This window comes from Colias eurytheme, chromosome 18 (genome assembly GCF_061535395.1).
Source record: "Colias eurytheme isolate Ceu_HAF_F1 chromosome 18, ilColEury1 Martin Lab GWU primary, whole genome shotgun sequence".
In the NCBI taxonomy this organism is placed as follows: domain Eukaryota; kingdom Metazoa; phylum Arthropoda; class Insecta; order Lepidoptera; family Pieridae; genus Colias; species Colias eurytheme.
In genome coordinates this window covers 7,891,028-7,914,481 of record NC_142997.1, presented here as the reverse complement: position 1 = coordinate 7,914,481, position 23,454 = coordinate 7,891,028, and the positions used below count along the sequence as shown (strand labels likewise).

Here is a 23,454-nt window from a genome sequence, read left to right as displayed (position 1 = left end):
TAATATTATAATTGTATATTCATTACAGTATTCATGGGGTTTTAAGCCTAGTAAAGCTTTATAAATACTCTAGAAAAACATACAAGAAACTGCTCAACCATTATAGTGATTCGATTAAGAAGAAAAAGTCTTGCATTACCGATTCCCTAGTTTTTACACTCCTCAAAACTGCAATAGAAATCATTAGTCGGAGGAAATGATTGACATGAATTGTAAATTAATTCTCGCTTCATTGTGCTGATGATACTTTTGAAGTGAAAACTTCTTTAGCGGCGTTGGGTATAAAATCTTAAACTCGCGTCAGGAGTCAGGACACGTGACCTGATCGAAAAAGCGTAGACGGATATCAAACATGCTCTACGTTAATAATCAAGTTTTCACTTCTGTCGGCACTCCCGGAGTGCAACCCGTCTTTTTTAAATGTTTAGTTTAAAGTTTTATCGCGATAGTTCAAATTTAAAACGTAGTTTTCCGTTGATACTCTCGCATTTTTTTATACTTAGTTAACTACTGTTATGGTTTCTTCCTCTTGGTTTACATATGTTTAAAATAATTGTGTCGTGTTGTGGGAAAGTACTAAAAATACTGAACATAACAAATTTAACTGAAAAGAAACATTCCTTTTTCTTAAGAAATGGAACTGCATTTAAAGATCTTCGAAAATTAAATTGTCATTTCCGGGAATTGAACTACCTAGGTACCTAATATTAAAAAAGTTGCTATCTCCATTAATTAAAGTACCATCCTATATACCTAGGTTGGTAAAATACATTTGTGTAATTCTACAATGTAGGTAGGTACGAACTCAGCAACGAATTTCGTGTTTGATCCTTGACCCTAACTACTGACCCACTGTTAATGAACTATTCTTCTTATCAATTGAGTAATTGACAATATGTATATTGTATTAACGATATTAAATTACAATTATGTTTTCTGATGTCATAGTGACGATTCTTTAATGATTCGGATTTTAGTGAACCTCATTCAGTAGACTAATCTTTAAACTTCGTTTCTTGATTAAAAGTCATAGGTACCTACATCAGTTGTTTCATACTGTTGAAATTTATTAAGTACCTACTAGCTTCCGCCCACGACTTTGTAGGTACGTGCATCCCCGTTTTTCCCCGTTCCATTTCGTTCCAGAATTTCGGGAAATCCTTTCTTAGCGGATGCCTACGTCCTAACATCTACCTGCAACGTTCTGCAACTTCAGAACGTTTAGTGGTGGGCTGTGCGTTGATACTTGATAGATCACTATATCAGTCACCTTTGATTTTTATATATATAGAAGTACCTAGGTACCTAACGATGATTTCCTCCCCGTTACCAAAAAAAGGTACCTAACGATATTATGACGAACTATAATGGTTTACCAGCTATGGTTTACCTACCTATATGCACTACAGACTGTAAGTACTAAGTGTACAGCTAACTACCTATTCATGCAAATTATCGCAGAATAATTTAATAACTGATTATTATCGTGCTATTTTATAACTAGGCTTATTAAGGTCTCTAAAGAGTTATCGATCAATCATAATAATCGCTAATTACAGCCTGCCGATGTACTTAATAATATTGTGACAGCCCTGCCTTTCTAAGGGAGGATTTTCTCAATTATAAATTACATGCATATTACCTAGGTAAGTAGGCACCTAACTATATTATATTCTTTGACTTTATAAAGGTCTTTGCATGAATGAAAGTTGCGATATCCTCTCTTAATTTATCTCATTACTATAGGCAGAAATACTGTTTGCGAAAATTTCTATGTTTATTGTAGGTATATAGATAAATTAGAAATTCACAATCGTTCAATTCTCTCAGTGAAATTTCAAATTATTTAGTAGCAGTTAAGGTAGGGTAACCTACTGCTTCTACATAATTTGTTACCTAAGTACCTACCTACTTGTGTTAAGACTTAATTGAAAATACATTCGCGGAAATTGATATCTACAGACACCACAAAATACTACAATATACCTAAATACAGGCAAACCACCAAATTAATACGTAACAATAACTTAACTTTTTAATACTCGTCGTCATCGTCATACATTCAACAGTGAAAATCATTAATATTTTTAACAGGGAACCATCTTACCTCCTTCTTTATTTTTCACCATTCCAATCGTTCCACCGGTATAAATAACCAACACACGCCTATCATTTTTGCCTAAAGATTTAACAGATTGCGAAGTACTAACGGATAACTCCATAAAACTCCTCGCTTTTTTCACTTTAGCCGCCACTTTTAAACTTGTAGTATTCACATCTGAATTGACACCATTTTTGAGGTTATTTAACCGCGCATTTCCATCATCGTTCAGTTCGGAAACCTTGTTTTCCATCACAGACGTTTGTAACTTTTTTATTAATTTTCACGGAACGTTATTCTATAAAATGTATGAACAATTTCAACTGGCAGATGCTGAGTGTCGAGAAAAGGAATGAATGACCTTATTGTCGCGTGCGTCGCGAGATGGCGATAGTTCTCCGTCGCATTCGTAACGAGTAATATAGTGCTAATTCATTGCTCGCAATGTATGAACTAGTAAGTAATAAAGAGAGGAGTACAGTAATGTATAAGTTCACTTAGTTATTTTCGAAAAGTTACTATTAATAATATTATTACTGTACCTACGTACAAAATAATATGCATTGTGCGAAACATTAGTGAGATCTATTAATAATAAAAACTATTTTTATGTAAAAAAATAGGTAAATATAGGTACTTTAGAAATACATATTTTGAATCGATTTTTTCTGTGTAGGTAAGTGCAAATTATACAAGGTATATATGTATTATCGAAATTGTATGTTTATTAATTATTTATTAATTATTTTCGGTCGATTTAACTTTCGATTAACAGTCGTGGTAGGCATGACATCTCTACATGACATCTCTACAATTTATTTATAGGTAAATCGATAACGATATTTTTAGGTCCGCTCTACGTGGCTCTACTCTTAAGACTAACAGACTCCTCAAAGGCACGGGATAATACCTACTATGACCTATGATTATGACCAAGAAATTTATGTAGACAATAGTTTTAACATTATGAGATATAATATTTTGGTGTACCTACAAGAACTCATTTTCACGTCGCAATAATTTCGTCGCAAGCGCGGCTTGTAAAATATAAAAATTGACGTACACTTATTCCTTGCACGTTTTATGACCGTGATTTCGGAGGTCCCGAAACGGAGGTCCCGAATTCGTATCTACGTAGGCATTGTTTTTTCTGCCCTCGCGTTAACATTGCTATCGGCAATATTATGTTTCCAGTTTTTTGGGCTTCCAGTAATATCGATCACTGATATATTATGATAACTGATGGAATATTCAAAAATGTAAAGGTTTCTTATTTCAGCTAGAAAACGAATACGTTGCGATTACTTACGTAAAATTTATAAGGAATGGTTCTTGAATATCTAATGTATTTTAAGTTTTAACTCAAATAATACCCATGTAGAAAAACTTGGATCTCCCCATCATTTTTGCTTGCTTCGCTACATGTACGTTTTATCAAACACTGAGTCAGTGTCACTGACGTTGTAAAAGAATATTCCTTACATAAATATTCAACATGAACATTATTATTCTCCTTGAAACATAGAAGAGTAATTACGGTCCATTGTATTTTATTTGGACAGTTAAATTAATTAAAAGCAAGACTTGATGCCAACGTAGGTATGAGATTGTATGATTATGAATTCAGTTTAAATTTATAGGCACTTTATAGTGGCAAGTACAACCTCATCGGGACAGGTTATCACGATTTTGGTAAAGACAATATAATAATAAATAATTACATGTATACAAAGTTGCACCTTTAAACAATAGCAACTGACCGTTTGGCTTGGTTGGCCCTGCCTTCCAAGCTAGTGGTCGTTGGGTTCGATTCCCACCTGGGGCAAATATTTGTGTGATGAATGTGGTGATGAACATTGAACATAGATGTTTGCTCTGTGTCTGGGTGTTAATTATCTATTTATTTAAAATTATATTATATAATATTATGTATGTTTATCAGCCATCTGGTTTCCATAACACAAGCGAAAGCTTAGTTTGGGATCAGATCGTGCCGTGTGTGAAAATTGTCCTGAAATATTTATAATATTTATTTATAATTTATACCTATACATATAATATTTATTTATATTATATAATATAATCACATAATATATAATTGCATGGAAAATACAGGATTAAAGGCAGTGTTGGTTACAAAGGTACATTACTTAAGCGACTTTTACATTTCGAAAACCTGGCTTAATTTGAAAAAGAACACTATGTACAAAACGGATGCATTTTTGCGATAACTTTTTGTGCTACGTGACTGTATCTGTAAAAAGTTTAGCCACTGTTTTTTTTATTAATTTTATCCAGCCGCTATTATTTACGTTTTACCTGTAACATCTAGCATCATAGTACCTTTCTTTTTGGATAGCTATACCACAGTATTACCATATTTCCTAAATAATATTGTAATACCTACTGTGGCTATACCATACTATGTAGGCGTAGCTACTTTAGCGCTTTTAAGCGTGACACCGTAAAAAGTTAGTCCTAAAACACGTTATTTATATTAGCATATAAAGTGAAATCTTATTCCCCTAAGCTATAAATACTTAATTAATAAAACCACAGACATAATAAAACCTAACTCTCCACACTACAACAATGTAGTACCTACACATATAAAACCTACATAGTACCTACATATGTATGTAGGTTTATGTTTTTAACCTAGGTAGGTTTAAAACATAAACATATAGAAAAACTATTAGTGATGGTGTAGTATAATTACATTGTGACTTTGTATCTTCATAGTATGATGGTAATATGGTAAATAATGTAAACAATAAGTCAAGGATGTTAAAGTAAACAAAAGTGTAAACAAGTTACCAGCCCCCCTAGACAAGTTGCTTTCTATTAGCGTAAAGTTGTAAAGTTCAATAGAATAGATTATGAATGTATGAGATTGACGTAATCAATCGTCGTCGTTATCGTAATCAAACGTCAATCTCATACATTCATAATCTATTCTATTGAACTTTACGCTAATAGAAAGCCACTTGTCTAGGGGGGCTGTTGGCGCATCGTTAGGATCTGTCTTGTTACTTGTAACAGTAGCAAAATTTGGAACTAAGAAAATCCTTAAAAATAGTTTTATTTTAACAAGGAACTATAGCAGGGCTATATTTTTTTACTCGAGCGAAAGAAAAGTCGGATAATGAGAATTATCAAATATGCTTGTGGAAAAATTTTTGAAGCTATTTTCGCGCGTCTATCAGACTGCGTGGTGGCGTGAACATTAGATTTTTGAAAACATCTTATGAAACTTATACAAACTTACCTTAAAGGTATACATTTATAAGTATATTATCATGTAGTTACATATCATAATATATTAATAAAAAAATATTTTGTACAGTTATAGCTTTGTGTACCTATTTCAAATAAGATGGCGCTAATTATCAATTAGATTCTAGATTCTACAGGTTTACAGATCAACATTATTAAGAAAAAAAATATAGCTACCATGAGATATTTTAATTTTGAAATGCACATGACAACACTACATTAATAAACATTACACCATCGTGAGAAACATTCACAATATTAATTATCAGTACAATCAAAATGCAATTAAAAACGAATGACCTAACATAAGTAAGAAAGTTATTTTCACTCTTATTTGATAATTAATTAATAATAAATCTATATAAGTATTAGCTCTGACCCATACAAAACGCATTGTCAGTTTAAGACTTGAAAAATATAGTCAGAGTGCAATACATAGTTCTATTTTTATCCAACATGGTATGTACGATTTATTAAAATATATTTATTAAAATTAAGATGTCAATCATCGACTCTATGATCTTGTTTCCTTTGTTTTTTTATATTTTTATCTCAAAAATATGTGAGACATTTTCTTTAGGTACCGTCCATATATTTTGTAAAATCTTAGAAAATGCCTCACATGTAATTTAAATAAAAAAGAATACATAAGTTTACTTACCAACGCCAAATTTCACTTCACTTTTTGTAAAGTTGCTGCAACATCTATCGTAACAAATAATTAAGTAATAATAATAAGTAATGCAAAATTTTTAGAACCCGCCATTCAAAATTCAAATTGGTTTTCTTTTTCTTTTCTGGAAGATTTGATTGTCCATGGACATGTTGTCTATCTATCTGAATTATTTTTAATATCTATGTAAGTATATCTATATCTATATTGTTTATTTTATAATATTTATATGCATATATTATATGTACAATATGTAGACGTATCTATAAATTTTTACTGTTATTGGTAGGAACAGTTGTGGATGTAATTTTTTTTAATTTTATAATTAGTATTTATGTAAATGTAGGATCTCGGAGAATACGCGGGCAGACTGAAAATCAGCGCTGTTCGGGTGTTAGCCCACAGCATGGCTGAATCTGTTCCGATTGCCTAATATATTGTGTTTACTTTTAAGTTATCATAGTCTAAGTTTTTTGTTGGCAATAAAGCTTTTTTTCTTTCTTTTCTTTCTTTCTTTCTTTCTTTCTATAATAACTGTTTCTAGAAAAAAAAGATAACCTAGAATTATTTATGATTATTTAAAAATGAAGTTATTAATTCGATATAAATGCGAAATTGTGTTTGTTTATTTATTAAAATCTACGTAATTGCAAGTGATAGGACAATAATTTTTTAACATGCATAAAATCAGTTCATTTAAATTAATAACAATATGTTTACCTATGTCAAATTTAAAACTTTTTAAAGTGAAACTTTTATTAAGATCGTCTCAAACTTTTTGGTCTGTGTAGCGCACGGTGTAGCGCATGTCGCGTGACGGTCGAACCGTACGATAATAATTATTATCGTACAAATACGATAATTTTGTGCCTAATTTTCACTTTTACTGTGGTTTCATAAAACCACACAATATTTTTTTTAATAAATACCTATAACCTAACTAACTAGATGCACATATTTCAATTTTTATTTTTTTTTTCATTTTCTGAATCAATACAAATCTTGCCATGAAGTTTTACCCTATATAGAGTAGGTAAGTCTGTAGGTAAGTAGCATACATTTTATCCGCCTGTTTATAAATAGATAATTATGTAATTTCTGGCAACATTACAATCACGAATCGAGAATAATTCCATACAACACAAAAATATTTCAATAACACAGTAATCATCAAATAATGTTATAATTAATCTTGTTTAGAGAGTATTAACTACGTGTATTGCCGATTGCGTACAAAATGAAGAACGGACGTCCATTATCATATTATGGATACGGTCTATTTACCACCTGCCTACTAGTGGGTGGAGCCCTGTAATACCAATGGGGCTTCTAATTCTTGCATACTAGATAAGCAGGCGTATCGGTTTAACGGTTTTTATACAGGTTTTTCATAGCTATGCGTGCTTGTTGTTGTTTACTCCATTATTGTAGGGGAGAAAATGGGCGTATTTTAACTGCTATGAATGTTGACTTAGGTCTTAGGATACTTTGCAAATATTCATGAATTTAAATCTAAGTACAGTAGGTACCTATTTATTAAAATATAATATCTAATATTATTTTGTTAACTACCTTGTGGTAGCCAAATTTTCGATCTAATAATAATTACTTGCATATCAATTAAATAACTACTTTTGTAGCGCATAAAAATTATAATATAATTTTAATATATCTCTATCGTTTAAACAATTTACTAAATTGGTACGTCTATTTGGATCCATTAAAAACAGTAAAAATATAGATTATTTTTCCTACCTACCTAATATAGTCAAATTTTCCTGTGTCCAGTTTATTAATCGAGCATCTTTGGTAGGTATTGCCCGGTTGAACTCAAAGAAAAAATAAAATCACCAAAGAAAAAATAAAATCACAAAATTTATCCTTATCCAAGAATAAATTACTGCAGACATATGAAGCCGGTTTTTAAAATATTATCATGCCTACTGTCTCACCGCAGCCTTTTAATTTGATAACACCCTCTCAATTTGTTAAAATTAAAGATATAAACTGTCAATTGTCAATTAATCAGAGATTGCTTTGTAGCGATAAGGCCGCCTTTTTAACCGACTTTTAAAAAAGTGGGTTTTGAATTCGACTGTATTTTTGGGGGTTTGTTATCTCATAACTTTCGGCCTGTACTCGAACTGTATGTATTCCTAAAGCTTTTTTGCATATTAAGGTATGCATCGATACGCCTTTTCGCCGATACGATACCGATACCGATAGGTACTCTTATAAAAATATTGGCGATACCGATACCGATACCGATACGCTTACTGTGAATTCAAAAATGAAGGTATAATAAATAAATCACAAGTCAGATTTTTCTTTTATTAATATAATAAAAAGTAGACATAGGTTAATAATAAGGCTATATTTTTTGCACAATAAAATAAATTAATACCTACAAATCATAAGTTATTGTTTGTATTGCTTCGTCTTGGTGTTTCTTAAATCAAGCTGCCCTTAACCAGTTTATATTATGACCGGTTTCTATCCATCATCATCAGCAGATAATATCAAATAATGTACAATAATAACCAGATAACTTAGAGGTACTAATACGAAAGAATTACAAACTTATTTTAATGTATATAAAGTTTATTTGACAGCCTTCTTGGTGCGTGATTGTAGAACCGAGGGGTCCTGGATTCGATTCTCGACGAAAAAAATGTCTCGGTCTGGCAAGCCGCAGAAGACTGATCACCTACTTGTCCCTAAATAAAATCGATCAGTGAAAAAGATTATGCATCTGCTCTATACCGCACTTGGGTGTCACAGCCCCACGGGACTTCACTAATCTAAAGTTTAAATAAATTACAAATTAAAAGAAAGAGCGTGTGTGCCGATCACACTTATAGAAAGAAAGAAAGAAAGAAAGAAAAAACATTTATTTTCTTTCTTATCTTATCAAAAGTGAATCATCTTAGGCAAGATTCAACGATACCAAATCGTCGCCTTACTCTATCACGTGACGGTATTGCCATGACACGACCTAGAAATTTTACTCCCAGTTCAAAGTTCGTACCGTGATTCACATTCCGCTATATAGGTATACCCCGCCATATAAAATCGAATGTCAAAGAACTCTTGAAATATTACATCAATTATTAATCTCACTTTATTAATAAATCTGCCGTGTTAATATTCTCTTCGTTTCATTTATTTCTTCTTACTTGCTTTTTTTTAAACACGAAATCGTCGAAGTAGGCAGGTATGTACCTATTTGTCAATATACATTTAATATCAATAAAAATATAATAAAATGTTTAAATAGGTACAAACAAATGCGATATGTAATTTCTTTTCTATTTTATATGTAGGATTTGTGTATTTTATCAAACTTGCTCAAGGCAGCGTTTTGTAGGTATCATGATTCATGCATGTTTAAAATATAATAACACCAAGTAAATTTTGGCAAGCAAAACTTGCGCATAAATGTTACATAGGTACTGTTTAGAGTTTAGACCATGCAGGTAATTTATTGCTTCAATTATATTGTATGCAACTACAGGCAAGTGCCTTGTTTCTGCGTCTTTCGTCAAAAATTGAAAATTTAAATCTATGAATCTTATCAGCAAATACTTAGCGGACCGGCAGAGGGTAACAAGTTGAACTTTCCATATATGTATTTAGATCATTTTTTTAATAACCTAATTGGGAGGGCAAGTATCTCGCCTCGCGGCGGTGTGAAAAAAAACTCCGGCTGAGTGGCCAGACGGCCGGAGTCTAGGGCGACTGAGTGAGGAACCTTCGGACTATCCGAGCGTTATCCAGAAGGACTGCCCGCTGTAATATAACCTAATTATTATTATTGTTTACAGAGTTCATTCGACCTCTACGGTCTGATAGCGCCGGTGTTTACTCCGTTGGACGCAGCCGGGGAGGTAGACTATGACATCATACCAAAATACGCCAAGTATCTTGCTAAGCAGAAAATTACCGGAATTTTGGGTAACTACAACATTTTATGTCATGCGAATTGTTTAATTTATTGGTGTAGTATGTTAAAAAGTATCTCTATCTCTTTAGATGACTAATAAAATCTGATTAAGGAAAATAAGTAACATAACCTTGACCATGACTGTTTTGTCCTGTCAAAATAAATTTCAAGGGTCAGTCTTACTTAAATAAAACACATTGATATCGTTTTATTTAACGTTAATTTTAACATTAAAACATTTTAACGTTAAGATTGTGAAGTGATTGAGAGATTCTAGCAAAATTACAAGAAATAATTTGAATTGTGAAAATGGTCTGCTTAGTGTTAACACGCTCTTATATTTTTGTCGATTGCTTCTCGCATTTCATCTTTATTTCTTTATTCTTTAGCATACTGTATATTTTATATCATCAGATCATTTTCTACCCACCTCTTAACACGTATACGTACACGGTACCACATTTCTATTGTAACGGAAGATCAGAAGATCCTTAGTACCATAGTTTTCTCAATGCTGATTTACTAGCTTCATATTATTATTTTCTTTAATAAATTAAAAACGTTTATTCATCTCTCTCACAAGGGTTACAAATAATGTTTACAAACATGATAAATTATCCCTAATTTATTAACTTTATAAGAGCCCGAGCCCCGAAGTTGGTTGAGAAGAACCTGTGGTACGGGTCACCTGCAGGCCTATATTATCTAAAATACAATGAGCAGTCGTAGCGATCGAATCTGCAGCAAGCTTACATTCCAATCTATTTCATGAAAACCACCACCATCTTAATTTCACACCTCGACGTGGCCCAGGTGATCCATGACGTGTTCAGTAATTGGTACCCTTACAACCAATCACGCTACACACCGCTCGTAAAACATCTGCAAAAAACACACCGGTCAAATGCAATTATTGTGAATCGCGAGGTTTTTTCCTTGAGCGTAGGTACTTCATTATTTTCGTTATTATAAATTAATTCAACAATTAATTATTGATGTGTATACATGCATATTTCACAATGAAACAGCGTATACGTAAGTTTAATTAACTGCTTTTTGTCTGTCATTAGTCATTATTACAAAACGGTTACGGCTTGGAAGGTGAAATAAAACTAGATAGATAGATAATTTTTTATTGCACACACACGGCACTATTAACAAAGAGTAATGATTGCATAATTAAATATGCACTGGCGACACATTCCTTTGAATATTTATATGAAAATTAATAAGACCACCCAGACATAATTCTGCATTCCAATAATTCATTTAATATAAAAAAAACGTTTCACAGTTGGAGGCACGACTGGTGAATTCGCATCCCTGGATATAGAAGAAAGGAACAACATACTGGATGCCTGGGTGAGCGTCGCGAAGCCCTACAACCTGAAGGTTCTGGCCCAGGTCGGTGGAGCACCTCTGCCTGACGTCATAAAAATGGTAAGCAAAATCAGACCCTTACTTAATATTAAATGTGTGTTTGTGCAAGATCCTTGCAATATCCTTACTTAATAGTAAATGTGTCTTTTATTTGTATTTCTTCTACATCGCAACGATGCAACGAAATATTATGGTATTGTTCTGGAGATAGATGGGAGACTAGAGAGTGATACGCAGTATGCTACTATTTAAAGCGGTAAAAACATCTTATTCTGTTAGAAATTTCCTTTAAGCACGCAAGCGAAGTAGCAGGTAACAGCTATTCATTGAATACTTTGTATGTACAAAGAAACAAACAAAACAACTACGAACGACAACCAAACACATAGTTATCAAACAAAACAACCGCATCGAGTCAAACAGTTAACCTATTTGTGGTTTTTCCTTCATTTTTTGGTTACATTACAAAGGGGTCCAATTACATTACATTGTATAGATATTAATTTAAAATGCAAAAACGCAACATTATAGCCACCTGATGGCGGGCCTTTGTATATTCATAATCGCTTCACAACAACGTCAACAATCGTACTAATAACATTGAATTACATAATTAAACAACAACAAAACGTTAAGTTTTATTCACATTACCCTGCGGTACTATAGAGGACATTAAGGAGGTATTTGTTAATAATAAGTTGTTAATAGCGAACTAAAAACAAAACTCCCAACTGTTAGAATTCTTTTGAAGTCATATAATTACCTAATTGGTTAATTGCCAATTTCACAAAAGGTAAATTTTATCCTTTGTTACCTTTTACCCTGGTTGCTTGGGAGAGATCACTGATAATTAGTGATATCCGTCAAATGGGTTGTACTCTTTCTTTTGCAAATAGTTCTAAGATTACGCCGTACATACGTACGTAATAAAAAATTTACAAAAACCTCTCAATCTCTTAAACTATAATACCTCTACTCTCTTAAACTATAATCTCTTAAATATAAATAATTTCAGGTGAAATTCGCTGACAAGCGAAAGGTCGACGGTATAATGACGCTGCCAGAGCTATACTTCCGCCCGCGGACCGCTGAGCAGCTCGTCGCGTATTTGGAAGTGGTCAGCAACGCTGCCCCCAGCTTGCCTCTCATATACTACCACTTTCCGATGATGACTGGTGTTAATGGTATGTATATATTATGATGTCAATATAATCCGCATAATCATCATTTTTTGAAAATTTCTATGTATAACTAGCTTTCCGCCCGCGGCTTCGCCCGCGTTTTCAAAGAAAAACCCGTTCCCGTAGGATTTCCGGGATAAAACCTATCCTATGTCCTTTCTCGGGTATCAAATTTCTCTATACCAAATTTCATGCAAATTGGTTCAGTAGTTAAGGCGTGATTGAGTAACAGACAGACAGACAGAGTTACTTTCGCATTTATAATATTAGTATGGATTACCTATATAAACTTCGTCTAAAAGTGAGAAATTTATGTAACATGGAACATAATCGTCCAACAAAAAATAATATCTTCAAAAATCTAATAAATGCGTTTTTAATTTTTTCACATTTCAATAAGCATTAATAAGTGTTATAAATTCCAAAATTTTAATCTGAAGTTACCATTCACGCAATAATTTTCCTTAACCACAGTTAATGTAGCGGAGTTCTTCACGATAGCAAAAAGCAGATTACCAAAATTCATGGGCATGAAAGCTGATTTGGAAGTGGCAACCCACGTGGCAGACCAGCTCACAGATGGCAGAGTTATATATGTCGCTAATCATGTAGGTATCCAACGTGCGTTGGGACTTTTTCATTTGGTCGCTTAACGCTGTTTTTGTAAGTTGGTATGTTGATTAAATGTGTTCTGTTTTTGAATATGCAGCTGGCCTGCGAAGCAATAAATATTTTAGAGTCCAGTCGTTGGTTGGGAAGGCAGGTTTTTAACTGAAATTTTAACTAATTATCTGTTAAATTAAAACAAGTGGTAAAATAAAACCACGACACTAAAACAAAAAGGCTACCCTCTCATCGACGAAAATCACAAATATTCTTAATCAGATGAAAGATACTACACTACATAAGAAAGCGTCTCTTAATTATTTCGAAAATGACAGATATTTTTTATCATTTTCAGTTTTCCCTTTAAACCATTCTTTATAATTGTTTCAGTTACTTGGTCCATCCGCGCTCATGGGCCACGACTCAAGCATAGCCACAGTGAACAATATATTCCCGTCCTTAGCGAGTGACATAGTGCGTCTCACGACCAAGGGCGAGGTCAGCCAGGCCAAGAAGCTGCAGGAGAAATTGAACTCGCTTGTTGATGGGATTACGTGTAATGGTATGTAATTGTATAAATTACTTTATTTCTATATTATTCTCTTTGTACAACTGAGCAATTGATTTAGGGTGGAAACAAACCTACGGTCAGTATTTAAGGCACAGCAATTTAATTAGCCCTAAATTTCATCATTTTGGACAGTATTTTTGAAACATCCGACTAAATTTCGATGAAACTTACTTTTTTCAGTAGAATAGTTATAAATTGAACGTTATTCTTACTTCTTATTTCTTGAATTTATAGACACTATTAATATTAATACTTAAGTAAATAGATATATTAAACATTACATTCATAAAATAATGAGAGACATTAATAATTCTAAACGTAGACACTTCTTTCGTCATGCTATTTACTTACTCGAGGGCATAGGAATTACGAGGATAAGATCCAATTTTTCTACCAAACTCCTAACTACAAATTAATTTAAACTATTAAATAACCAAATTTTATTTACAGGAGATTTCGTGCCATCCATGAAGGTAGCAATGGAACTAGTGACTGGTGTCAAAGTGGGGCCACCGAGGATGCCGCAAAAACCACTCAATGAGCTTCACAAGAGACGCGTCAAGGAACATTTGAAACGTTACGGTTATTAATAACAAGAATAAATTATTGTAAAAATACATTTAATTTATTAAATTATTGTCCATTAGGGCTTGTTCGCACAAAGATATTTGACCGCGAGGTTTTTTCGAAAATCTGCAACGTATTGAATTTATAAAATGTAGCCATACTAGCATCGATACAAATTCACGGAAAATAAATCTGTGATTTGGTGCAGATTGAACGCGAAACAGTGGGAATTATGTTTTTCCGCGCAACTATTTCGTACAGTAGGTATAGAGTTAATAATAATTTAGTTATCTTCGGTCCATACCACCGCAGAGTAAATAAAAGTTATGTCCGCACTGCGGTATAAAATTCGCGCGTTTTGCTCAGTCGTGCAACGGCGTAATTGAGACAATTAACGGGATTCGTCTTTAGATCAGCGGACGATGGCCATGCAAGAAGACGAGATTGATTTGGAGCAACTATGCAAGAGAAGCGAAAGAAAATACCTCACTGTTAAATATCGCTGTGCGGACAATCCCTAAATCTTTCAGAAATTAGAGAATTATGTACTTTAAGTGGTTGAAAAAAAAATTAATGTAAATTTAAGGGTGATAATTATATTCAAGTAATTTAGAAAATGCGTATGTACATAGCTTTGGTAAATAGAGTACATTGATAAGATTAATAATATTTAAAAATCCACCTGGTCTTTTATATTTACTTATATTACCTATAAACAATTACAATACATGCCGTATGATAAAACCATAATATAGTTATATAGAAAAAAATAATTTCAATTTTAAATACAAAAGCAAGCATACAAGTGTTTGGTAATTTCACTTCACCTTTTAAAATGTTTTTAAACGGTAATTTAAAAGTAAATGCTAAAACAATAATGGTATATTATTTTCAACTGTTTTTATTGTTAATGTCAACCGGACAGTTTCAAAAATTACTACTACATAAATACATACATAATTATATATTGTATTCAGTGTAATAACTTTACACTTAAAAAAAAACAATCATCCTGACAATACAGTTTGTAACAATAGACAGCCTTTAATTGACGTATAGGTAACTTGGACACTTCTTGGACAAGTTAATGTAAGTTAAAGAAATACTTGGAAATACATAGGTAAGTTATATAAGGGCCGATTTTTCAATCCTTGGTTAAAATTTATCCGTCCAATAAAGTATTACACGAACATTTTAAAATGTCACCTGTAAACTGTCATATACGGACAATTAGAATACATTTTTGAAATGGTAGTTTAATACGTTATTCGATGAATAAGTTTTAACCAAGGATTGAAAAATCAGCCCTTAATCTATTATTTTTTGACGTTAAATAAACCCATAACTTTGTTGCAGGCGTGTATGAAATAAATTGTACATACAAGTTGACAGGGTTGAAGAGTTTTTTCTTATCTATCAATCAACCTGAATTTCATTTATGTCTAAAACCTGATAACATGATGGATTGGTATTAAATTTTTAATAAATACTTATTATCATTACCTACTCATAGGCCATAGGAGATATCGATAGAGATGATATCGATATAATGCGTATTATTTAGATTATGGATGATAAATTTAATAATATGTTGTAATTTTCATAATCTGACGACCTTTGATTGATTTTATTATCTATAATTCACAACTACATACAGATTACTAAGATATGATGACATTATCAAGTCTCGGTTTTGCCCGCGAAAAAAAACAAAGCCTCGAAAGCTTGATACTCATGAATAATTTAGTTTTTTTTCTGGTGAAGTTTTCAAAACCAGTCCAGCAGTTTCGGAGCTAATTAATTGATTATTTACAAGAAACACGACTTTATACTCTTTAGAATTTGTTAAAGATCAGTGTTATTTATTAACCAAACACAAATTAACCAGCTGCAAACAACTACAGCCGTAAAAAAGTATGTGTATAAAATCAAAGCAATTTTTTATTATTTTTTTTTATTGGTATGTAAGTATACAGGTATTATTATATCTTTTTTTAAATAGGGATAGGAAGAAAACCAGGAATTTTAACGTTGCATACCCAGGTTGCATAAACAGAAAAAGAGGATCATCGCTAATTAGTTTGAATTTTTTGACCCGAAAAATTTCCTTTTCACGCAAACTGGTCTACCGTCTATCCAAATCTTTATAACACCAATACCATCGACAAGGTAAAAAAAAAAAACAAATTATGTATATATTTCGTAATACATTTATTCAGCCCATAATTCCCTTGAGTTTCGTGGATATTCTCTGTTTAGCTTCCGCCGAGAGAGGTCGCTGAGGTAACGCAGGAGGTCCCATGTCAAAGCCAGTCACTATGTGCATACCAGCCTTCATGATTGGCACCCATTCTCCTGAAAATACATATGAATTAAACAAAAAACGTATAAAAAATATATTTAAATAACATGTAGGTAAGTCTACGATGGACACACATGGAGCACGCAATACTTCAAAGGTAGATATAATATAACATTTTATTTATTCAAATCTTTTATATTACATTTTATAATATCAAAATAGTTATATGTAATAACAATAACACATTTATTTTATTAGGTACTAAGTATACGCAAATGTATAACGAGTTTATAAACCGTTAGTCCGTTACAATTAATTCCGTACTACTTTAACTTTAATTATTACGTATAATCGCTTTTTAGTATAATTTTTTGTTCCAAGCGGATCTCTAAAAGAATAACGTATCTATCTTGACAGGTGGTAAGACACTAATCACGATAATTTGATAAACAGGCATAACAGTTTCGAAAAAAACCGACTAGACTATAATTACTATCATTAAGCCACCATAATTATTGTATAAGCATTTTACAGACTACGTGATATTTTAGTAATAAGCAAATATCTAACTGCATCAATGTCTGTATTTTGTAAACATGTACAATGTACATTGTACAGGGTGGAATATCTTAACATGATATATAATTATACAGAATGGAATTTTGAACGGAAATCTTTGAGTAGGTATTCATTATTACTTATTTAAAAAATAATGTATTGTTTCCTTTGTTCGATCTACTATATTAAGAGTATTTTCCCTCCAGGTGGCATTACAAAATTTCACCCTGTTAATTAATCGTGTATATTTACATACTGACTGCGACAGACGTTGACTACGACGATTTTTTATCGATTGCGACACAATTAAGTATGTACTATAATAATAATTAATACGATTAGGAAGTCCGAAGGTATGTCTGCATTGACGTAAGATAGTTTAGTATTAAATATCATCAAGATTAGTACGTCATTGTATATTCGCATTGTTAATTTATTTTTAGGACAATTCGATATCTCCTACTTTATTACACAATAAAAAAATGTTGTGTGGTTTTATGAAACCACGGTAAAAGTGAAACTGTTCGAACGGTTCCGAACACTGCTTTGTGTAGCGCATGTCGCGTGTATCGCGGCTGCCGAGTAGGTATACCTACTACTCGGCAGCCGCGATACACGCGACATGCGCTACACAGACCAAAAAGTTTGAGACGATGTAATAAAAGTTTCACTTTAAATATTTTTTATGCAAAAGATTCGTTCGTTGATAAAGTTTATTTAGGAAGTTGCATTTACATGTTATGAAAAATAAACTAAGTAATAACATACCTTCTGGCAAATGCGCTTCTACAGCTAAGCTAAGTTTTTCTTGCAAACGGCGTGCGGACTCCAAATCTCCTTTTTCAACGGCTTCCAAAATACTTAGAGACAATTGTGGGAATATATTGTAGGAGGTTCCGATGCTTGACTTTATGCCTAGGAGAGCCGCTGGCGCCAGTAACTAGGAACATAAAAAATATTTGAAGTGAAACTTCTTTATCGTGGTTGGAAAAAAATTTAGTGTAACATTTTTTGTTACGCGTGACATTTTCCCGTTACGCGCCATCTTTTTCTTATCCCTACCACGCGTGATTCGACGTACCTATTTCTGTAAAGTTGCATATAAGTAGTAAATTTTTTTTTTGAAAAATAAGGTCATAAAGAAGTTTCACTTCTTACGTGTGTACACTAGTACACGCACACATTTTTTTTATTTTTAAGTTTTATCTAGTTCAATATGTTGGTAAGAACAATTAATCGCGGTCTTGACATGAAAAACACCCGAAACCATACAATGGTGATAAAATTATAAAAACTAACCCCGAATGTAAAATAAATTACATAGGTAGCTAATATATTTTAATAATAATTGGCGTTGTAGCTCCCCGATGTATGTCATGTTTATTTACTGCCCCGAATCTTGTCTTTCGATATTTATTATTTGTATAACTATATACATATTATATTTATTAAAATAATAAATGAAAAAAGATCTGTAATAATATCTTACGCTTTCACCCCCTAAGAACATTTCCTGTCCTTCCGCCAAGCTTCTCAATACTTGAGCGCCTTCGCTCAAATCGTTCGACGTGAATTTGAGGCCCCTAAAGTTGGGAACCTTTGCTGTAGCTGCCCTTACGAATGCTGGCATGCTAACTGAAAGAAATTGCATTAAATTATTAACTTTCAAACGTTGCTTTCAAACGGTTATTGGTTGGTTTCGATGAAATTTCAATTCAATTAATCACGGAATGAACAGTTTTAAGGAATGTTCAATTATTATGCTCTTAGATCATTAAGTACCTAATAGGTACAACAAATGGACGTAAATCCAACAGCCTAAAAATCTTAAAATCTTAAAAATCTTTAGTAAGAACTATATTATACTATAGCTATGCCTAGCGTTTTCATCCGCTTTTTTCCGCTTCTTTTGGTATTAGAGACGTGATAAATAAATAAATGGGCTATCCAACATTGAAGGAATTTTTCAAACCAGACCTTATTTCCTGAGATTAACGCGTTCAAACAAACAAACTCAGCTTTATTAAAAACTGAAGTTAATATTTCAATTTTAGGAATGACTTCTTAAAATTGAAATATTAACTTCAGTTTTTCCTTTTTTTTTTTTGTATAGATATAGTTATATTTTTTTTCTCCTTTTATCTATTTTTACTGTATAAACATAAAACTGTGAGCTTGCAGAAACATATAAATATAATATAGATATAAAGACTGGGAAGAAACTGGCCTTCGAAACACAGTTTACCACTAGTTCGAAGGTCAGGGTCTGAACATAATGCTGTACCTGTTTCTTGAAAATAAATTTTTATTATTTATTAGTATAGAAGATACGTATTTAAAACAACTTACTTTCCACCTTAGTCATTTTAGGTATATGATAGTACAGTACAGGCAGGTTTGGCGCACATTTGGCCACCTCGGCTATGTAATCCACCAACTCTGCTACGGTTTTCGGTTTGAAGTATAATTCGGGTAGAGTTAGGATTGAGTCCACACCCACGCGGGAGCAGTATTTTGCCTGTGTTTAAATGGTTGCATTATAGTTATGTTGTTTAGATAAATAATATATAGGTATACTCGTGGTCTGCCCCGGCTTCGCCCGTGGTACCTACTAATGTTTAAACTATCCTGTCTCTCAAGTTGGATCGAACTGCACATGGTGTGCGAATTTTATTATTATCGGTAAAATGGTTTATGAGTCCATTGAGGACAAACATTGTGACACGAGATTTAGATAAGATTAAGATGATTATTTTGAACAAAAAATTAGCAGCCTTTAAATTGTCAGAACTAGATCAAATTTATGACCACTCGGGAGGCACTAGCTTCCAAAAAATATTCATTTGTATGGAAAGAAGCATTTTTTCCAGAGGAATCGATTCGATCACTCCAATAGGCCATCGTATATTCGCATTACGCAATACATACGTAACAATATTGTAAATTATCTTCAAAATTACGTATTTTCTTAGTTATCAGGTAATTAAATATTGTTAATACTTTATCAATGTTATTGTTTGTATAGTTAAAGTCATACGATGCTTTATACTTATAGATATATCAATATTTACTTTGGCTAAAGACTAATGAATTTTGAACATAATGTTTTCCTCTCGTTTTAAAATGTAGTTTCAACACTGTAAAACTTTGCAGCCTACATGTACGTATAGAATCGAAAACTTTTATTTGCGAAAAATTATGTAAGAAAACTTGTTGGTAAAATGTTTAACATGGGTCCATATTTATTTTACCTTGGTAATTGGTTCTTTATTATTTTCAGCAATTTCAACCCTATCGGTGCTGTCTTTAAGTTGTGAAATAACTAACCTTGTCTGTCGACTTTCGTAATTGTAGTAAGTACGTATTGGTTGGGGAAGATGTTTCCTATGAATTTATTAATCTAATAGTATATATATTTTTTGTCATCAAAATACCCACCAACTCTTGAACATCAGCCATGGGAGCCCCTCCCACCTGGACCATAATGTGCTGCCCTGTCTTCTTGCCTGCCTTCAGCCATTCGTCAATAATCTTCTTTCTTTCAGACACAGGTAGTGTCATGTGCTCACCAGTGGTTCCACCAACTATTATGTAAGAAATAAATATACATAGGTACTTATATGAATTGTATCTAGAATACACATTTATTTGAAAAAGAAGTCGAATCCTATTCATTAATGCTGTGTGTACTTATCTCATACGTACTTAATTCTGAAATATCGCAATGATAAATAATCGATTTCGTTTCATAGCGCAGATTTGTCGAATATAGATAACAATTATAAGGTAGGTAATATGTTGCAATAATTGATGACACACCTACAATTTACAAATGGTAAAACGGAAAAGGAAATAATGTGTGTGAATGTGATATTATTTAGGTACTTACAATAATATATTACGACAATGTAGTCTAATCTTGCTTTACTTTTTTTTTATTATACATACCTACTTACTTACTTCAATTTCGATTATTTTTGAAAATTTTTCATTTCTGTATGAATAATATTTAATATTTTAAATAGCAAGTAGATATACCTAAAACAGCCTTGATGCCATTAACTGCCAGCCATTCGGCGTAGGGTTGAATAGCTGCATAGTTGACTGTGAGATCTTCATTGAATGGAGTAAATACTGGAGGCACGAGACCGTGGACATTGAAAACAACCTGAAGAAAAATAATTATTTTGTAACAAAAATCGCCTACAAGTAATGTCAGAACTAATAGGTACAAATTGTTGTAATGGGCCCACGTCCATTTAAATTTGGCTTAGTTCTGACAATTTGCACCAACTTTCAAATAAATAAAAGAATTATGAAATTCGGTTCACCCAGTCAAAAGTTCTGAGATAACAAACCAAAAAAATACAGTTGAATTATTGCGAATCTACTTTTTTGAAGTCGGTTAAAAAACAGAAACCAAAGTTCAAATTATTATATTATGATATAAAACAATAAAACATGTTATGAAAAGAAATAAAACAAACTTATCTGTTATCATAATATTATAATACACAAACAAAATTCAATCGCCTTGTTTGACCAAGGATAAAAAAATAGCTTGTTTCACAGTAAACAATTTACAATGTGGTAAAGAAGAAGCTATTAAATGATAAATTAATTTTCGAAATCAGGTCATTAGATCCCAATATCATCCCCTACCCAACGGGCTGCGACCCAAAGGTTAATAGTTTAATACTTAAAAAAATAAATAACAAAAAAGTGCGAGTAGACAAATCTCAATATACGTAGGTAGTATTATCAGTATTATCTAGTAATTAATACATAGACAGGAACAAATATTTGCAATAACCAAAGTTTACTTATAAGTATGTTATAAATTATAATATTAATTGCAAATACAAAACAATAGGCTTCGTAGTGAAGTAAAGCCCCACTTTTCCCCTTATTTATTTACATTTCCATAAACGACAAGAGGTCAATATACAATGAAATTATCTAAAACACTTACCATTGTTATATTATGTAATTTAAAATAAAGACAAATAAGTTATTATGAGCCAATTGCACCCGACTTACTAACAATTAAAACAAATCGTATCATTCACAAAGATGCCATAACTTCTTATATACGTCTTATCATCTCGGTATTCATTATAAACATCAGGTCATTAGATAACATATCTTATGGAATTATTTATCACCGTAAGTAGGTAGGCTTAAAAAAAATTATAAATATTATGGTGTGTAGATAAAAATATTAAATCCAGGAGATTAAAGTAAATAAAAAAATGTGGGTACATTTTGAGAGCTTTCTACCTAGTTATAACAAGTTAAGATTAAAGGGCATTGAAACTTTCTGGCATATCAACCCGGCCGCCATTTTGATTTTTTTTCAAAATCGCGGCGCACGATTAAAGTTGTATGCATGGATAGAGGATACATAGACAAACAAAAAATGTCTAATATCATAGTACCCTAAAGCGTCACATTACCGAGATATTTGGAGGTAAATATTCACTTATGAGTACAACGACAAACACTAAAAATTGACTTATTACGTGTCTATATGCATAATATTATCTCCAAATAATCACTCCCAGGTAGATTATTATTAATTAACAGTTTATTGGAAGAAAGTAGGTACATTCATTACATAAAAACATACATACATTACATAAAAATGTAAGTAATGTAATGAATACCTAATTTCTTCCTGTAATAATAATAATCTACCTGGGAGTGATTATTTGGAGATAATATTATGCATATAGACACGTAATAAGTCTATTTTTAGTGTTTGTCGTTGTACTCATAAGTGAATATTTACCTCCAAATATCTCGGTAATGTGACGCTTTAGGGTACTATGTTATGAGACATTTTTTGTTCGTCTATGTGTCCTCTATCCATACATACCACTTTAATCGTGCGCCGCGATTTTGAAAAAAAATCAAAATGGCGGCAGGTCGATATGCCAGCGTCCATACAAAAAGTTTCAAACCCCTTAGCTGTTTTTGATGAATTCAAACAAATGTAGTTAGACTAATAATGCTAATTTTATCATTATTATTTAAATTATGTGTAGTATTGGTACGGGAGCCAGGTGCAAATTTGGTAAATTATTTCCTCTCAAGAGATAATTCGTCAGACGCCTCAGAGTATAGTATTATAAAGCCTCGTGAACGTCAGCTGGCGCTCGGTTGGGGGGGTGAGCGGTTGTAGCCTCCCACGCACGTAGGAAAAAAAATATGTACATTCATTCATTCATTTCCTCTCAGCTGAAAATTTGTCAAATTGTAGCTAACCCAATATCTCAACGAAAAAAAATAATCAG

General features: G+C 32.3%; 3 protein-coding genes across 5 annotated transcripts in view; 1 reads left to right on the top strand and 2 right to left on the bottom strand.

Moving 5' to 3' along the window:
• Positions 1–2,508, bottom strand: part of LOC149900810 (uncharacterized) — a 63,243-nt gene extending 60,735 nt beyond the window's left edge. Inside the window, exon 1 of one of the 2 annotated variants that reach the window (XM_090112138.1) lies at positions 2,108–2,508. In XM_090112138.1, coding sequence (XP_089968264.1) covers positions 2,108–2,354 — 247 coding nt within the window. In that variant the 5' untranslated portion in view covers positions 2,355–2,508. The remainder of the gene's footprint in view (positions 1–2,107) is intronic. The other variant, XM_090112137.1, reaches the window with a different exon arrangement.
• The window catches only part of LOC149900809 (N-acetylneuraminate lyase-like), a 41,524-nt gene extending 26,684 nt beyond the window's left edge, over positions 1–14,840 (top strand). Inside the window, exons 1-7 of one of the 2 annotated variants that reach the window (XM_090112140.1) lie at positions 2,531–2,557; positions 9,875–10,004; positions 11,288–11,433; positions 12,389–12,557; positions 13,029–13,162; positions 13,551–13,722; positions 14,182–14,840. In XM_090112140.1, coding sequence (XP_089968266.1) covers positions 2,546–2,557; positions 9,875–10,004; positions 11,288–11,433; positions 12,389–12,557; positions 13,029–13,162; positions 13,551–13,722; positions 14,182–14,321 — 903 coding nt within the window. In that variant the 5' untranslated portion in view covers positions 2,531–2,545 and the 3' untranslated portion in view covers positions 14,322–14,840. Of the gene's footprint in view, positions 1–2,530; positions 2,558–9,874; positions 10,005–11,287; positions 11,434–12,388; positions 12,558–13,028; positions 13,163–13,550; positions 13,723–14,181 lie in introns of those variants that run through there. The other variant, XM_090112141.1, reaches the window with a different exon arrangement.
• Positions 14,841–16,494: 1,654 nt separating this feature from the next.
• LOC149900808 (N-acetylneuraminate lyase-like) lies at positions 16,495–22,272 on the bottom strand. The gene is made up of 7 exons (XM_090112460.1): positions 22,131–22,272; positions 21,197–21,326; positions 20,597–20,742; positions 19,508–19,676; positions 18,648–18,793; positions 17,927–18,098; positions 16,495–16,653 (listed from the first exon to the last, which is right to left on the bottom strand). The coding sequence occupies exons 1-7, from the start codon at positions 22,131–22,133 to the stop codon at positions 16,514–16,516; spliced, it is 906 nt and encodes a 301-aa protein (XP_089968586.1). The 5' UTR covers positions 22,134–22,272; the 3' UTR covers positions 16,495–16,513.
• Positions 22,273–23,454: the final 1,182 nt, after the last annotated feature.

What these genes read in the sequence shown, in the direction of transcription:
- LOC149900808 (XM_090112460.1), bottom strand. An exon ending in TAAAATGACTAAGGTGGAAA is followed by an intron (nt 18,794 to 19,507) that starts GTAAGTTGTTTT and finishes AATTTCTTTCAG; the next exon opens with TTAGCATGCCAGCATTCGTA. An exon ending in AGAAGCGCATTTGCCAGAAG is followed by an intron (nt 16,654 to 17,926) that starts GTATGTTATTAC and finishes ATGTATTTTCAG; the next exon opens with GAGAATGGGTGCCAATCATG.